Consider the following 16,893-nt stretch of genomic DNA (forward strand, 5'->3'; position numbering starts at 1 on the left):
GAATCCCAGAGGCCACAAGAGGGCACTGGACCCTTGGAGCCTAAGCTACAGGAAGTTGTGTGCCCCACCCTGTCGGGGAGCAGGGGTGAGGAGCAAGGGGCCTGCTATTCTCAGTCCTGTGTACCCCTCACTCCCCAGACACCCCTTCCCATCTTCAGGAGCCTGGCCTTTGCCTTCTTCCCGCCAATCCACCCCACGGGCCCTCAACAGTCCACCCCACGTCTCGCAGGCTAACACGACAATCCTCCATGCCTGGCTTGCCCTGATCTACCAGCAGGTATCGTTGCCTGGGCTGGCCCCAGCTGCAACAGGGGCTCTGCTTCCTCCTTCCTGGACGAGCACTGTCCCTGGCCCCATCTCACCTGTTCCATAGGTGTGTGCTGTTTGGAGTGTGTGTGTGTGCTACACATGTATGGTACATTCGCATGTTTACTGTGGATATGAACAGAACGTCACTGTCTCACACCAGTCTCTCCAGGTTTTGACATTCCTTACTTTACCTAGGGGCGCTGTGCCCTGCTCTGTGCCTTTTTATGCAGGTGTCAGGAAGCTTGCTACAAACAATGAGCTCAGAGGAGCCCGGGTCGGTGTAACTCAGCAGGGCCTGTACACTCACAACTGACTTGCCAGGATGGGGGCTCTGCCACTCACCTATCTGGGGAGCCAGAACCTGAGAGAAATGCCCCCCCCCCAGGTTACAGGGGTGCAAGCAGCTAGAGGAAGACTCTGGTAAACAGTCAAAGGCCTCCAGTGTCCCTCCTGTATCAACTTGAAGTTATTTTCTCTGCTCATGGTCCTGACAGAAAGCTAAACCACCTCTTGTGGCTGTTGCCTGTCCAGGCCTCTGACCCACTCGGCTGCTCAGAGCACCTCAGGTTCAGGCTGAGGGAAGCAAGCTTGGAAGGGGAGCGCCGGCCGGTGGGTCAGCAGTCAGGCCAAATCCTATCTTGGCCTCTACTAGCACACAGGGTCCGAGGCGAGACCTCCGCAAGCGACCAGGGCCTAACCTCAGCAGCAAACCTGCCTTCTTACCTGGCCTTTCCCCAGAAGGTCTATGAATGGCAAGTGGCTTCCTCTCAATTCATCACCAGCTTTAATCGACTAAGACAGCAAGAAAGGGGTCTCCGGGGGAGACGGCCCCTCCATACTCCCCCTCCAGCCACACAGCCAAGAGCCCGGCCCCTCCCAAACTGACTGCATATGGAAAGGCAGAAACGGACTCAGTGGGGACGCTGCTGACAGACAGACAGACACGGACAGGTTAACAAGCTTGCATTTAATAAGTCTGAAATCATTCTCAGCACATGGCATTGTACACGGGCATCTGTGGAAACAGGTTCATTTAACAGGTCGTAGTTTAAAAAAGTCATAGATACTGTAAGTTCTGTATAAACCGGTGGACGGCAAGTTAGTTCCTTTTGATTTATAAGCCTCAATGTCACCGCAGAATAAAGAATGTAGCCAAAGAAAGCATTATCGGTCACTCGTATAGGACAGTGTTGTTTCTATAATTTGAAGCTTTCTGAATGGACGGGTTCAGGCCTGATCCAACTGTAAAAAGATTACTCAGTGAATAGACTATATGGGAACTGTACACGTGTCATTAACTTCCATCATTAAGAGCTTACCCAGCACTATACCACTATTGCTAGTTAAAATAACCTGCTTGAGTCCCCACGGAGGCGGCCTGTGCACGCAGCCTCGGGGCCCTGGCCACCTCATGTCCAGGGCGTGCCAATACAGTCCAACAGAAACTTTGGCTTTAGGAAGGAATCACAGACATGGAAGAGAATGGCTTTAATTGTCGTCAGGTGTGCGGGGGAGGGGTGTGCTTCAGAGAGTCTGGCAGGGCGGGCGGCAGGTCAGCCCCGCGGCCACAACTGCAGACACTAGTTTGTACATGACAAGACAGTGCGGGAAAGCAGTCCCTTTCAAACAAACTTGAAAAAAAAATTGTTCACAGTGGTTTGTATCAACAGAATGCATTTATGACAATACATGTACAGACTCACGCACCCTAGGGCTCTCTTTGTCCTAAAGAAAACAAGCATTTACATTATTCATGATTTATACTAAATTAAAAAAAAAGATCAATTGTACACTTTCTCCTCGGACAGGATAAACTGTCAGGGTGTACAGCTTAACACCATCATCAGAGTTGTCCGCAATGGGAATGGAGGTTAAAAACAAAACAAAACAAAAGGCATTCTTGAGAAGGAAGTGCTTCACTTGCTGCTATAACCAGCAAGTGGCAGCAGTAATGGAAATGGAAACGGAAACGGAGGAGGGCCCGACAGGACAGGTCTACCGGGGCAAGCTGACCAGCACGTCACAGTTTAAAAAGGAAGGTTATGTACGCTATGTTACAAGTCCCAACCAGGCAGTGTCAAGTGACAGCTATTTCTTTGCCTGCTTTGTGATCATACCCCGTGGCGGTGTGACAGGTCTCGTGGCGTTGGGCTTCTTTTTCTCTGCAGGCTTTAAAATCTGTGAAGAGGAAAGAGACAAGAACCTTAAGAGCCACACCTGGACCAGCTGTCCTGCTGCCCAAGCCACCCCCAAAGTTCTGAAAACCCCTCTGTAACAACACAGACCCAACTGGTTCGCAAGCACTGTGGTGGACATATGGCAGGATACACACACAGCCAGAATACAGGATTTGGCAAAAACAGTTTCTGCCTGGGCAAAGTGACAAACTCTGGCCTAGATTTTCCCACACCCTTGAAGCTCTGTGGGAAGCACTGCTGTCTGCAGCCTGTGGAGCACTAAGGCCTGCCTCGGGCTTCCACAGCTACACTAACGTTTACAATTGTGTGAGCTTGAAATGGATCAAGCCCACTGTAGGGAGGAAGTGTGAGAACCTGCGGCCAGCCTTTAATCCCTGCACTCGAGAGGCAGAGGCAGGCAGATTTCTGAGTTCAAGGCCAGCCTGGTCTACAGAGTGAGTTCCAGGACAGCCAGGGCTATACAGAGAAATCTCCTGTCTCGAAAAAAACAAGCAAAAAGAAAAAAAAGAAAAAGAATAAAAGAAATGTGAGAAGAGGCCAACACAGGAGATGGTATCATTGCACACGTCGTACATGTTGGCCCTTGGAAGGCAGAGACAAGTGAATTCAAGGCCACCCCCACTCCTTCCACTCACTGACTGTGATACTGTAACACTTCGCTTGTTTTCACCCACTTTTCAACTACACTTAAAGTCAACACTGGGGAAGAGCTTTAGTATTTTCTTCAGGAGGTCAGCAGAGCGGCTGTCTCACCTGGAAGGAGCACATGAGGGTCTCGTCTACGCTCATCATGGCGCCTGCATTGTCAAACTCGCCACAGTAGTTGGGTGCAGAAAACAGAGTGACTAACTGCCTCTTTGCAAAAAACTCATACCCATCTTCAACCACCTGTGGAGAGACAGTGTCAGTGTGAGCGCGGGGCGGGGCCTAAGCCGCTGTTTCCTTCCCCACTGAGCTCGGCTCCTGCCGCTCCCCCCAGAGGCACACTGTGTGGCAAGCCATACCTACCCACCAAAATCAACAAGGAGAATCTGCTCACACACATGCTCTAAGTGTACATGTAAAATTCAAAATCAATACCTGATGGGCTCTACATATAAGATCCAAATCATGCTTATGGAGAAATTTTGCAACCACTTCTGCACCAAATGTGAAGGACACGCCTCTGTCATTTTCACCCCAGCCTAAGACATCTTTATCGGGGTCAGACCACAAAAGATCACAAAGAAGACCTTGATCTGGTACATCAGTTGGTCTCATAATTCGCCGAATCTGCTCCATAGATTGAAGATCTGGTGATAAACCTAGTCGATGAGAAAGGAAACCCCTGAAGGCAAGAGCACCCCCTCTGAAGGCAAGAGCACCCCCGGGCGGGCACTCCTCCTGTGCAGAGAAACCTGGGCTTTTACGGGGTGTTGGGGAAGCCAATGCAGGAAATGTACTATACTGCTGTTGACAGATGTGCAGGGCAGAGACAGTCACCTCAACAGAGCCCTGCGACACCCAACCACCACATCTACACTTGTCCCAATAGACGGCAGCAAGGTGAGCAGAGCAGGCGCCACCATCACCAGGTGCAGTGGCCGGGCACAGGGACAACAATGCTCAGCTGGGAGGCAGCTCCCTCTGGACTCAAATGTCACTGAACAGACAATGTACCCAATGCATGATGGCATGGCGTAGACTACAGCTCAATACACTATGTGGGTTTGGACAGCATCTCACCCCCAAGCCCCCATACCTTTGCAATTTCTTTATTACACCTCACACATGGCACCCACGGAGCAAAGCAAAGCTCTTGGAAGGAGCCGGGTCACAGGTCAGGCGAGCACAAGGCTGAGGGGACGCCACTCGGGCTCATTTGGGATTTAAACGGCATTCTAAGCCCTGCTTCCCTCACACCTGACCCGCACAACCGGGCTATGTCACTGTGAAGGAGCCACGGTACAGTGGCCTGGCCAGGGCCATCGTGCCCAGTTGACTTTTCAGAAGAGGCGGTGGCCGCCTGGGTGAAGGAGCCACATACCTCCATGACAGCAGAATATCTTCTCGTCCACGATGGCTGCTATCGGTAAGCAGTTAAAACAGTCTGTGAACGTTTTCCACAGCTTAATGTTGTATCTTCTTTTACCTGTGAGAACGCAGACGGTCACCCTGCTAGTCTTCATCTGAAACATGCGGGTACCTACAGGCCCTACAGCCTCAGGGGCTGGGGTGCAGCACTCATCTAGAAGCTCCCAAAATATGTCCCAACAGAGTTCTAGACAGGGGTACACCCAGTCTGCCAATTAGTGGGCAGTACCCATTCTATTTAAAGCCTCGTGTGTTTTCTTGACTTTGAGGGAACTTCCACTTCTGAAGGCCACCAAATCCTCATATGCTTTCTTCCTTCAGGTACCTGAGCTCTCAAACTTGCTGCAACCAGACAGAAGCCCCTTTCCGACTTCAGGAGGCCCAGGAGCTCTGGGCATGCAGAGAACTCAATCCAGACACATCTGGTGCTCAGTCCTAACAGTCTGTACTCAATACACTCCTCCCTTGAGCACTGAGGCTAACAGGGTGTCAGAGTGTCCCCTTTAAAAGCACAGTATGAAAATTATGGTTTGAATTCACAATTCATAAGCCTTAACAACTACCAAGTTCTCTTCATTGGCCAAGGACTGCACTAGAGAGCCTCTGCCTCCTGGACCATCCCACACTCAAGTATCAGTATGTTGTGTTTGTCACTACACTAAGACTGTCTTCTTTACTAGAGGACGCAGGAGCATCTAAAGGCCTAGACTACTCCTCTGAGTTCACAGGGCCTAGCAACAGCCTTCCTAAGCCATGCTTTGATGCTGGACAGCCCAACCACCACCACCAGCTGGCAGTCAGATCTTTCCCTCAAGAAGCTTGCATTTCAGCCCTGCAGAGGCCACAGATTCCCTGGATAATTCTGGGAACTTAAATGAACACAGCCAACACTTCCAATTACCTATTGCTAGTGGTAACAACATCAAAGCCTTGACTCCATTCCAAAGCCATCTGGCCCTCCTCAGTCTCTGCTGGACCCAATGTCTGGACAGTCACTAGCGCCTTAGCTGAGGCTGGATGAAGGCTGTGTCTGAGGTGAGAAGACTCCATGCTGACTACACAGGTCCCTGCAGCAGTCTAGGCCACATGGGCAGCGCTAAGCAGCAGCTGCTGCTTTGTGTACCACCTTAGCTAGCACGTGCTAAGCCAATGGACCCCCTAAGCGCCTGCCACCCCAGCCCCAACCCTTTCCTGACAGGAAGAGCCCAGAGGACAGCACAGCAGTCTCAAAGCTCCTGTCATTTTATATGTGTATGAAAACACAAAGCCTCCACCAAGCCAGTTCCCACACTAATTCTAAGGCTTTGGAAGCATTTATCAATGATAAGCTCAAAGTGCAGCTTCTAGACAATCTAGGGTGGGGTGGGGTGGGGTAGGCGCCTAGCCACACCCTCCCAGTCTGGAAGCTCAACTGGAGCCAAGGCTCTGCTCAACATTTCAAGAAAAAGAAGTAAAATGAGATAACCCCAAATAAGAGAATATATAAAGTGTTCTATTAAAATAAAATTGGGGACTGGAGAGATGGCCCAGCGGTTAAGAGCTGTCTGCTCTTTCAAAGGTGCGAGTTCAATTCCCACTAACCACACAGTGGCTCACATGATGATGCCCTCTTCTTAAATAAAAGACAAACAAATTTAAAAAATGAGAAAAGAAAGGGGGTGGGGGCAGTGGGGTGGCACGCCTGGAATCCCAGCACCCCTGAGGCAGCGGGAGGTAGATCTCAAGGCCAGCCTTGTCCACAGAGTGAGTTCCAGGATAGCCAGGGCTACACAGAAACCCTGTGTCAGAAAACCCTAAACAAACAAATAGCAAAGCCAATAGCTGAGAAGGCGCAGCCTGGCAGGCCTGGCTGAGGTGGAGAGCCGACTTCACTCTGGGTCCACTCCTGCTCCTCAGCACCACAGACAGACAGATAGACTCTACATCAAAATGTAGTTTTTAAAGCATTTCTTTCCCCATTATGCATAGTCCAAAAGTTATTGTCCCTTTCCTAAATACAGCTGAACTACAAGAAAACCACAACATACATTTCAAAAACAAACCATTTCACTGCAAGACTCCACTCACATACAAGGCCGGACAGAGCGGACAAGCGCTGCCTGCAACTGTGGCCCTGCTCTCATTTCACAAGCCGCCACTGACCCACATGCTCTCCACAGATACTCTCTATGGAAGCAGTCTAGTCAAAGCTGTGAAAGGCAAAGCAGATGAAACAGGTTCTAGGCACTGCACTAGGAGCAGAGCCGTGTGCCCCATCAGCACCCAGTTCAGGCTGCACTCCCTAAAACCAGGACCCAGCAGGTGCCCGCTGCAGCTCCGACTCTCACAGGCCTGCCGCCTACTGTCTTCCAGCCCCTCCGCCCACCGCCTTCCAGCCCCGCTTCCTTCCAGGCACAGAGTACTTACATTCATCATAAAATCCGTAGATTCTATTGATGCTGGCACACTCATGGTTCCCTCTGAGAAGAAAAAAGTTCTCGGGATACTTGATTTTGTAGGCCAGCAAGAGGCAGATCGTCTCAAGTGACTGTTTGCCCCTGTCCACATAGTCCCCGAGAAACAAATAGTTGCTCTCTGGAGGGAAGCCACCATATTCAAACAGACGGAGCAAATCATAGTACTGCCCATGGATGTCACCTGGAGAAGAGGACATCAGCGTCACGGTCTGCTAAGCTCAGCACGGACAAAACCTTGGCAGAACACCCCTCAAATCTTTATTTCATACGACAATGGCCTCTAACAAGTTCACAGCCAACACTCACGTCCCATGTAGTAGCATATTTAGTTCAATTGACCACGTTAAATTTAAATGCACAGGTCCAGAGCTCCCCCCCCCCCAGATACAGCTAATTAATTTATTTGTGGTAGAGTATCTTGTCTCACCCGCTTCCTGCCCAGTATTGCAGTTCCCTCTTAGATCGCTGAGACTCCAGCTCAGCCTCAGGGACTTATGCCAGCACATCCTTTATAAGTGTCCAGTGAGACACGTCCCCTCACAACACTTGAATTCAAGTCACCCATCTTGGCCATTGACTTTCAACTTCTGCAAGGTCAAAGCCAAGGCCACCTCACTCTAAAGAGGTATGGTTTATCCCAAGTCAGATATGCAATGCGTGCCCACCTAGACTGTGCAACTTTAGAGGATGGCGGCACCTGCTCCTATAGCAGAGTGAGCAGAACTAGACCAGGCCACCCTCCCTCCACCAATGACCATCATCCCTTGGAGAACATCAAGAGCCCTCAGTGTGCCCTCAGCTGAGTAAGGACCACCACACTCACCACATATCTTGAGTGGTGCTTCAAGTTCTAAAAGGATAGGCTGACTGAGGAAGATCTCCCGAGACTTCAGGCACAGTCCCCGGATCTCGTTCTCCTGGAGCTGGACATTCTTGCCTGGCTTGGACCCTCTCACTGTGGAGAGAACAGCAGTCAGGACACAGCCTCACAGAGCAGTCAGGACACAGACTCACAGAGAAATGCTCAACTCAGGACAGCAGTGGCTAGGAGCGGGCACGCCCACAGCAGGCAGCTAATCACTGCCTGTAGCTTCTGGCCTTGGCTGGCACCTGCACTCAAATGCCCAGACCCGAACACAGAAATAACAAAAATGAATCTTTAAAAAAAATGTTAACTTGAGAAGGGGGGAGTGGTGTGATATTATTTAAATTTTTTTTCACCCTCACAATAAGCACCTGTTAGATAGCAGCTGGCTAAGTGTGACAGAAGTCAGTCTTCTGGACAGCCTGCACAGTCTCAACTGGGATCTGAAACTGTCAGACGCGGTCTTCAAGGTCGCCCTGACCCTGCCAGTAACTGCATGTGTCAGAGTCCCCAGGACATACTCCTACCCTGTACCAAGACAGTACCTTCTGCTTCCAGGCCTCTCTACTTTTAGAATGAACTGAAGTTTACAGTGGAAAGGCCACAGTCATGTCACCAAGTCTGTCCTCAGAAATGCCCAGAACATGTTTCCACCAATGATTCTCCAGGACCAAGTACAGCTCCATGGTTGCTAGCTACTTCATGCGGTCTGCGTGTTGTCAGCAACTCACTCAAAATGCTGCAGGGCTCACTGGTTAAGAGCGCCAACTGCTCCTGCAGAGCCCAGCCGCACTCCAACAGCCACATGTCATGTCACAACCGTAACTCTAGTTCTAGGGGATCTAATACCCCTTCTGCCTCCAATGACAGACAGACATACACACTAACACACGTACCATACATACACATACATTTAAAGAAATGCCCTAGAAGCTAGGTAGATGGTCCGGTCGATAAAATCAATTGCCTGGCAAGCATCAGAACTCAGAGTAAAGGGCATGGGGTGTGGGGAGGCAGGCTTGAATGCACACATCTAGAATCTGGGTGCTGGAGCGGGATGGATGTCTACTGAAACAGACAGATCTGGAAAGCCAACTAGCCAGCCTAATCTACCTGCTGAGTCGGTGAGAAATCCTAGCTAAAAGGGAAGGAGGGGAAAAAAGGTCAAATCACTCTTGAAGAATGAATGACATGCCCTGAGGTTGTCCTCTGTCATCTATATCTAAAATGACACCAGTACCTTATGAATATTTTGGAGTGCTTGTAAAGGTAAGGGCCTCCCAGGCATCCAATACAACAACTCCTAGCCCAGCACCAGCCATGCCAACTCCTGAGCCCAGAGCTCTCTGTTCACCGCCTTGGTAAGGTTTGGCCACGGCCCACTCTCCTCAGGAGGCTAGGGTGACAGCAGTGGAGACATCTGTGTGGATTCCGGTTACAAGAGATCAGATAATCATTATGCATTGAAGAACAACTCCAACTGCCAAGGATCTGAACCTCCAGTTCTGAAGTGGCAGCTTCAAGAAAGGGCTGCCACAGGCCCTGCTTGCTGCAAGTCTGGTTGGCACAGGGGGCTGATCACTCTCAGTGTGCTAGAATCTGAGCCTCTGCTTTTCTGTACAGAAGACTAATGAGGTAGGCACTGGAGTTTCCGGTGCCAGACTAAGAAGCCCATTTAAGACCGCATCTGTCCACCATAAACCAGTCAATAGCTTTCTTTTAGCAGAATCCTAACCCTGACTCATCTCACTAGCTTCACTTTTGTTTAACTGCAGGCGTTGTCAATCATTTATCCTGACAGCTAGGTAACAGCAGTCTAAGGGTGCAGGCATACAGCTTTGAGCCTGCAGCAGCAGGGCAATGGCACTCCTCTGGGGGCCTGCTATGTACTGAGCAGAGTCCACTCAAGGCTGCGCAGCTGCCCCTGTGCCCGTGTGTGTGGAAGCCAGCGCCCAGGGAAGCTGCCTTCAGTCTGTCCCGACAGGAACACCCCCAGATTCTCCGAAGGAACAAGGTGATCCATCAGGAATGAAATGGTGTGCAAAGCAACATTAGCTTTTTCAGTGAAAAGACAAGAAAAGGATGAGCCCTCGAAGCAGGAAAACCCGTGAGACAGGACAGGAAAGCCAGCCAGGAACGGACCCCTCAAATCTAACTGGGGTATAAGACAAAGACGCATGCTGGGAACGGCATCACGGGCACGCTATCTTCGCTCCACTTCATTCTCTGGCTACACTGGAGAACCATCAGGGATCCTGCCTCTCCCTCCCCAAGTACTGGGGTAACTAGCCTTAGAAAATAGGTTCTGAGCCTGGTGGTAGTGGCACATGCCTTTAATCCCAGCACTTGGGAGTTCCAGGACAGCCTGGTCTACAGGGAGCACTCCAAGACAGTCCGGGCTACGGAGAGAAACCCCCGATTCAAATAAACCAAACCAAACCAAACCAATAAAGTAGCTTCTGGTGGGGTCAAGTACAGGCTTTGTTTCCTCAGCAATTTTACAGACTAAACGATCCTCCCAGTCCTCCCCTTCAGTTGTCTGGGGTTGGGGTTGGCTCTCTTCTTCTACCGTGTGCTGGTTCCTGAAGCACACATTACCCACCGAGCCCCTCACCAGTCCCCTCTGGGGCCATGGAGCCTAGGCTAAGCAGGCACGACTGATGTTGAGAGGAGGTAGCAAGTCTTCAAGGGAAGGCAGGACAGCAACAAAGGCTTGCAGCACTCAGGGAGGAGCGCGGAGGATCCCTGCCTCACTGTAGAAGCCTGGGCGGCCTGCCCAGCAGGAGACATATTTTTGGTTAGAAGGGAACTCCTGTAAGCTGCTGGTTTCAACAGGAATTTTCACTTGAAATGGGATGAGGCCCATTCTTGTATCTCTGATGAGAATCTCCATATCTGGCTTCTCCTGGTGCAGCCCACAAGCTTGATTTGTTACATACGCACAGGGTTCTACTGAGGACGGCTGGGTGTTGCTAATATTCCTTAGTCTCAAAGCATCCACTGCCATTTTCAGACAGTTTGAGTCCAATTTTTTTTTTAAAGGATTTTTGAGACAAGGTCTTCCTATGTAGCCCTGGCCAGTCTTCAACTCAGGGATCTGCTTGCCTCTTCAATAGGATTAAAGGTGTACGTCACCACAACCAGCTGTTTTTGACACTGGGTTTATGCAGCCCAGGCTAACCCTGAAATTCATGATCCTCTTGCAGCCTCACCCCTCTGCTCTAGCTGAACAACAACACCCTATCTATGTAGCATCCACTGACACAGCACATTCTACAGCTGGCAACATCTGTTCACCCTTCAGGACTGCCCAGACCTCTCTTCAACCGAGGCTGTCCCCCCACATTACACTTTCTCCACTGCTAGCAACACCTGCCAAGGAGCCCCACTGTCACTCAGGCTTGGTCACTGGGACCGAGGCAGGAAGTCGCTATCCATCTTTCCTGTTGCCTATGGCAGGTGGAGTTCGAGGCCAGCCTGGTCTATGGAGAGAGTTCCAGGACAGCCAGGGCTACACAGAGAAAACCTGTCTCAAGAGAGATGGGGGAAAAAAAAAAGGTAGGGGTCAGGGGTGGGGGTCAAAACATGCCCAGAGACTGGGCATGTCATAAGGCTGCCAAATTGGCAAGATCTGCTTTAGCTCTCAGTGCCAAGCAGAATGACTTTCCCACAGTTAACACCAAAGACCTACTGTCTGTCTAACCTTATCCTGTGACTCTTACTGTTGCTAGGTCAGTACTGTTGCATTGTCAGCCCCTTTCCTCCCAACAGCAAAAGAACACGGCTCTACCTCACTGTGTCACCCCGCCCCACCAGCTGGCTGGGGACTCTGCTGTCATGCACACTCAGGACTTTAAGGGTGACATTAATTTCCTCTACATGGGCAACCAGGATGTAGCTAAAAAAGCTCCAACCAGGAAATATCCCAAGGATGTGTCCCATTTCAAGTCAGCCTCTGGACTGTCACTCCTGCAGTCTATCACTCAGCAGTGGGAGGCAGGAGGATCAATGACCTATAACAGGTCATTCTCAGCTATAGAGGAAGTTGGAGGGCAGCGCCAAGTCTTCCCACAGCGGAAGACATCTCAGCATCAGTGCCTTGCACATTGGACCCTTCGAGTTTCTATTTCCTCTAAGTCCTAAAACTACTCAGACCCTTCAGAAACAACGCTGTCAGTAACCCCAGCCCAAGGGGTTACATCATCAGAAGGCAGGACCTTGCCTCCACACACCGACAGACACAATTGTGACCTCAAGGCTAAAGACAAAGATTCCTTCAGACATCTAGCTCAGGGAAATGGGATTTGCCTTACTTCAGTGGGCCTGTGGGGCTTCCTCAGCAGCACGGCAGTTCCCTCCCGACCTTTTCCCCTCGTTTTAGGCTGTGAGTTGTGCCACAAGACCCAGCATAAATCAAAGCAGTGAGACATACAGGCCACTTTTCCCTCCGACACTGAGGTGCACTGACCACCCCACCCCAATCACTGCGGGCACCTCACAGGCCAGCCCCTGGCTTTCCTCTGAGAGGTGGCTGGCTCCTGTGTGTCCCACCTGCCTAGGACTGACCACCAGCCTGGCCTTGTACAGCAAAGGGGCAGTGAAGGCTCTGGGAGTCATACTTACCAAAGTGGGTCTTTGGGGGTGGGGTGGGGTTGGAGAGGAAGGAGATGGTTTCTGTGTGTGTCCTGGAAGACCCTCTGTAGCTTAGGCTGGCCTCAAACTCAGACATCACTCTGCCTCTGCCTCCAAAGTCCTGGGATTAAAGCCCTTTGCCACCCATGCTCTGCCCAAATTAGAATTTTTTTTTTTCCAGACAGGGTTTCTCTGTATAGCCCTGACTGTCCTCATGCACCATCACTGCCCGGCCCCAAATGAGAATTTTTTTAAGACTCAAACACCTACAGATCCAGGAAAGGGTCTTACCCTGCCTGCCAGGTGAAGTATGGGGACATAGACCTGCCTGTGCTGAGGGAGGGAGGGAGGGAGGGAGGGAGGAGGATGCCCCTGTAATGACAGTCTTGCTGTGTGTCCTCTACTCAGTTTAGGACCTGCTTCCAGACCAGCAAGCCCATCACCCGCACTATCTTTCATTTAGGACCCCAGTTCTGCAAACTCTAGCAGGGGCCCTGAGATTCCGCATGCACAAGTCCTTAGAGAATGGATGGGAGGTCTTCAGAGGTGCAAACTGGGAGCACTGTTAGCACTGCCACTTCCACCTTGCACTCTGGCAATGACCTTCCTTTACACAAATATCCTTCTTGCACAATGCCATGTGAAGAAATTAAGACAACTTGCTACTCAAGGAAAAAAACACTAGAGGTTTTAGCACCCCAATTCCCATCTTTCCAGTAAAACAGCAGAGCAGGGTGCTAGGTTCACACACAGCTGGTCTATTTTCTGCTCTAGCATGTAGCTAACACTGTGCTAAGAGTAACACACAGATCTTCAGTCAGTGTGGCTGACCACACAGGGAAACCCACTGCCTTCAGAGTGCTGCAGAGCTGCAGTGCTTAGGAACCAACTCAACTTCCTCTCTGATAGAATCTCTGTAGTTGAGGCTGGCCCCTAAGGAACTCATTAGGTACTAAAAGCTAGCCTTGACCTCCTCACTCCACCTAGGCGCCAGGGACCACAGTAGCCTTGGTTGGCCTGGCACTCACTCTGTAAGGCAGACTGGCTTTCAACTCAGAGATCAAGCTGTCTCTTCTTCTCAGTGCTGGGATTAATGGCATGTGTCGCCATGGCCAGGTTAAAATGTATTTGTAATCCTGTATGTGTGGGTTAGCTGTGTCTCTATGTGCCATCAGAAGGCAGGGGTCTGACCGCTCAGCACCCAGCTAGGTAGGATGAGTGCTCGGAGCAGAGCTTGGATCCTTGGGAGGAGTAATGGACACTCTTAACGGCTAAATTGGCTCTCCAGACCTTGGCTTTTGTTTTGGCTTTCTGTGACAGGGTTTTATTACATATAGTTGACTGGTGTGGAATCTGGTATATAGACCAGGCTGGCCTAACTTGTAGTTCCAAGATTAAGTGTGCTCGATATCACCTTTTATTTTTAAGACTCCTTCTCAACTAGTCCATTCAGCCCTCAAGCTTGGAAGATCTTAAGGAAGGATTCCACATACACCAAGATCTCGCTGCCCAGCAGTCTGCCCTACAATTTCTGAATTCTCATGCCTCACATTCCAGAGCGTTGGGCTAGCAAGGTGCTCTGACTGAAAAGCATCAATTATCAATATGGAGAAACACCTTTATCAAGGAACAAATCATATCTCCTCCTTTCAGAATTAAACCCTTAGTTCTTTTTATACCATTTTATTATGAGCCTGTGTGCAGCAGTTTGAGCGGTTGTGAGGGAGGGAAGGACCACCCGCAGGAGCCTGCTTGTCTCCTGAAGCTCACGTGGGTCCTGAGGAACAATCAGGTCTTCAGGATTAAGGGCAAGCGCCCAAACCTGCTGAGCTATCTCTAGAGATAAAGGTTTTGAAGGCATTATAAAGAAGGCGATCCCAGCATCCTCTGAATTAGAAGCATACACAACCTGAGCAGATCCTGTGGCTTCTGTCAAGCCTTTCCCTAAGTAAGAAACATATAAGCCGGGCAGTGGTGGCGGCGCATACCTTTAGTCCTAGCACTCAGGAGGCAGAGGCAGGCGGATTTCTGAGTTTGAGGCAAGCTTGATCTACAAAGAGAATTCCAGGACAGCCAGGGATACACAGAGAAACCCTGTCTCGAAAAAGAAAAAAAAGAAAAAGAAAAAAGAAACAAATACATATACTATACAGCTAGTTATTCATAATATATTTACATAGTACCTTATTCTGTTACATTCAGACATGATTGTACAGCTTTGAATGCCAGCACTCAGGAGGCAGAGGCAAGCAGATCTCTGAAAATCCAAGCCAGCATGGGCTACAGATTGAGACCCAATCTCTACTAAATTTAAAAAGTAACTATTAAGAAACTATGGGAAGCCAGGTGTGGAAAAAGCTTTTAACCCCAGCACTCTGAATAGCTGAGATAGAGACCAGCCTGGGCTACATAATGAAACTGTCTCATTAAAAAAGTGGGGGGTTGGGGGGGGCTGAAGTGATGATGGCTCAGCAGCTAGGAGTACTTGCTGTTCTTGGAGATAATATGGGTTCCATTTCTAGAACCCACACGGGGTAGCCCATGACCATCTGTAACTCCAGAACCCAAGGACCAAATGCCCTTTTCAGACATTCATAAGCATAAGACATGCATATGATGCATGCACACACAAACACACAATAAAAATTTTTTTAAAGAGGGAGAAAGGAAGCTGGTGAGATGATTTAGTCAGTAGAAAAATCTGCCTTGCAAGCCTGCCTTGCGGTTGATCCCCAGAATCCACAGATACCCAACTACGCTCTAACCTCCACATGTGTGCTTTGGTCTGTATGCATCCACACACATTCCACAGGAAAAAATTAGTAAGTCAGGCTTAGTGTGGCCTATAAAAATCTAGTAGGTGAGAGAGAGGCAGAAGAGTCAGAAGTTTATGGCCAGTTCTGGCTCCTGAGACTCTGTATCTAGGAGGCATGGTGGGTGCTACAGACGCCTTTAATTGGGGGCAGAGGGGGAGGATCTGTGAGTTTGAGGCTAGCCTGGTCTACACTTGAAGCTCCAGTATTGGAGAGACTGTGTCTCAATAAAAACCAAAGCCAAGAAACCCTATCTAAACAAAACATTAAAGAGGGGGAAATGGCCCAATTTTTTAAAAAAAAGTCACTTTTTTTCCTTTTCTTTCAGTAACTTACTTGAAAACATCTACCACCAGAATTAGGCAGCTGTCCACCACTCCAACAGTATTTTAGGAAAATGCAGGGAAAGCAAGCTAGTGTCAAGAGCCCAGATCAAGAAGGTTATCGGATCTCCTCCTCAGCTTTGGCAGATCCGCTATGGGATTTGTGAGGAGCAAGTTCCAGACCTATGTAAAATTTGAACCTCAAAAGTAGGACCCCACTGCAGAGCTCGCGGCCCCCCCCCCAGTCGGACAAAAGGAAAGCTGTATTTTTTTTTAACCTTTACTCAACCACTGGACATCCCGTGTTCCTACTGGGTGAACAGTGAAAGGCGGCAGGTTTCATCTAGGTCCTGGCTACCCGGGGTTTGAAACCTGATTGTTAACTGTATCCTTGGTCCGGCGTGGTCTTTGCAGGTTTTCTCTTGCGAAACACACTTCCAGGATAACAGCACCTACCTGGCAGGTGCTCGCTGAACGCAGCAGCGTCCCCCTGTCCTCGGGACAACAATCTGATGAGCAGAGAGCCACACTGTCACCCAGGCTGGGTCCGTGTGCAGATGCACGTTCAAGGGGAAAAGAGCGCTGGAGGAAGGATGGCTTTGAGGGGGGAGGAAAATGCAGGAGACGGGCTCTCATCGCACTGGGACGTCGCCCTGCCAAGTCACACCGATGAGTTCTTGGACTCCAGATAATGAGAACGTGAAAGGGCAGGAGGGGTGATTTAAAAAAAAAAAAAAAAAGACGGGGTCCCCAAGCCCGGAGGCGCTGTGTGCGCGCCCCAGATCCAAGCGGCTTCCGAGAAAAGAGCGACCTCCATTGGGCCTGGTCCCCACCGGCCCAGCCCGCCACCCGCCCGCGCGCCGCTCACCTTCCAGCAGCCGTTGGATGATACTGTCGATGTTGAGTTTATCGATATCCGCCATCGCCGTCCCGCCGCCGACCCTCCCGCAGCGGCGCCGCCGCCCGCTCGCGCCCGGGTCTCACTCGTCCTCCTTCCTCACGCCACGAGCCCCACGAGCGGTGGTGGCGGCGGCGGTGGCAGCAGCAGCCGCGGCGGGTCCCCCCCCCAGCCGCCCCGCTCCCGGCTTCCTCCTCCTCTCGCCACTGGAACCACGAGAAGAACAAAATGGCCGCCGACTCCTCAGGCCAGCCTCGGGCGGCGCACGGATGCGCGCGCGGGAGTGCAGCGGCCGGGCCGGGACTTCTTTACGGGCCCATAGGGCA

The 16,893-nt window shown here is 50.5% G+C and overlaps 1 protein-coding gene across 1 annotated transcript; it reads right to left on the reverse strand.

Annotated features, from left to right (window-relative positions):
- Positions 1-1,261: 1,261 nt before the first annotated feature.
- Ppp1cc (protein phosphatase 1 catalytic subunit gamma) lies at positions 1,262-16,842 on the reverse strand. The gene is made up of 8 exons (XM_052167487.1): positions 16,538-16,842; positions 7,860-7,991; positions 6,987-7,217; positions 4,534-4,638; positions 3,588-3,811; positions 3,261-3,395; positions 2,427-2,487; positions 1,262-1,551 (listed from the first exon to the last, which is right to left on the reverse strand). Exons 1-8 carry the CDS (start codon positions 16,590-16,592, stop codon positions 1,481-1,483), a joined length of 1,014 nt encoding a protein of 337 aa, XP_052023447.1. The 5' UTR covers positions 16,593-16,842; the 3' UTR covers positions 1,262-1,480.
- Positions 16,843-16,893: the final 51 nt, after the last annotated feature.

This window comes from Apodemus sylvaticus, chromosome 22 (assembly GCF_947179515.1).
Source record: "Apodemus sylvaticus chromosome 22, mApoSyl1.1, whole genome shotgun sequence".
Classification (NCBI taxonomy): Eukaryota; Metazoa; Chordata; class Mammalia; order Rodentia; family Muridae; genus Apodemus; species Apodemus sylvaticus.

Bases quoted from the DNA above. Each gene is read 5' to 3' on its own strand.
- Ppp1cc (XM_052167487.1), bottom strand. From the start codon at position 16,592: ATGGCGGATATCGATAAACTCAACATCGACAGTATCATCCAACGGCTG. The intron at 4,639-6,986 runs GTAAGTACTCTG...GCGTTCTCACAG, and splicing joins CTACGGATTTTATGATGAAT to GTAAAAGAAGATACAACATT. The intron at 3,812-4,533 runs GTATGTGGCTCC...CTCATCGACTAG, and splicing joins GATATTCTGCTGTCATGGAG to GTTTATCACCAGATCTTCAA.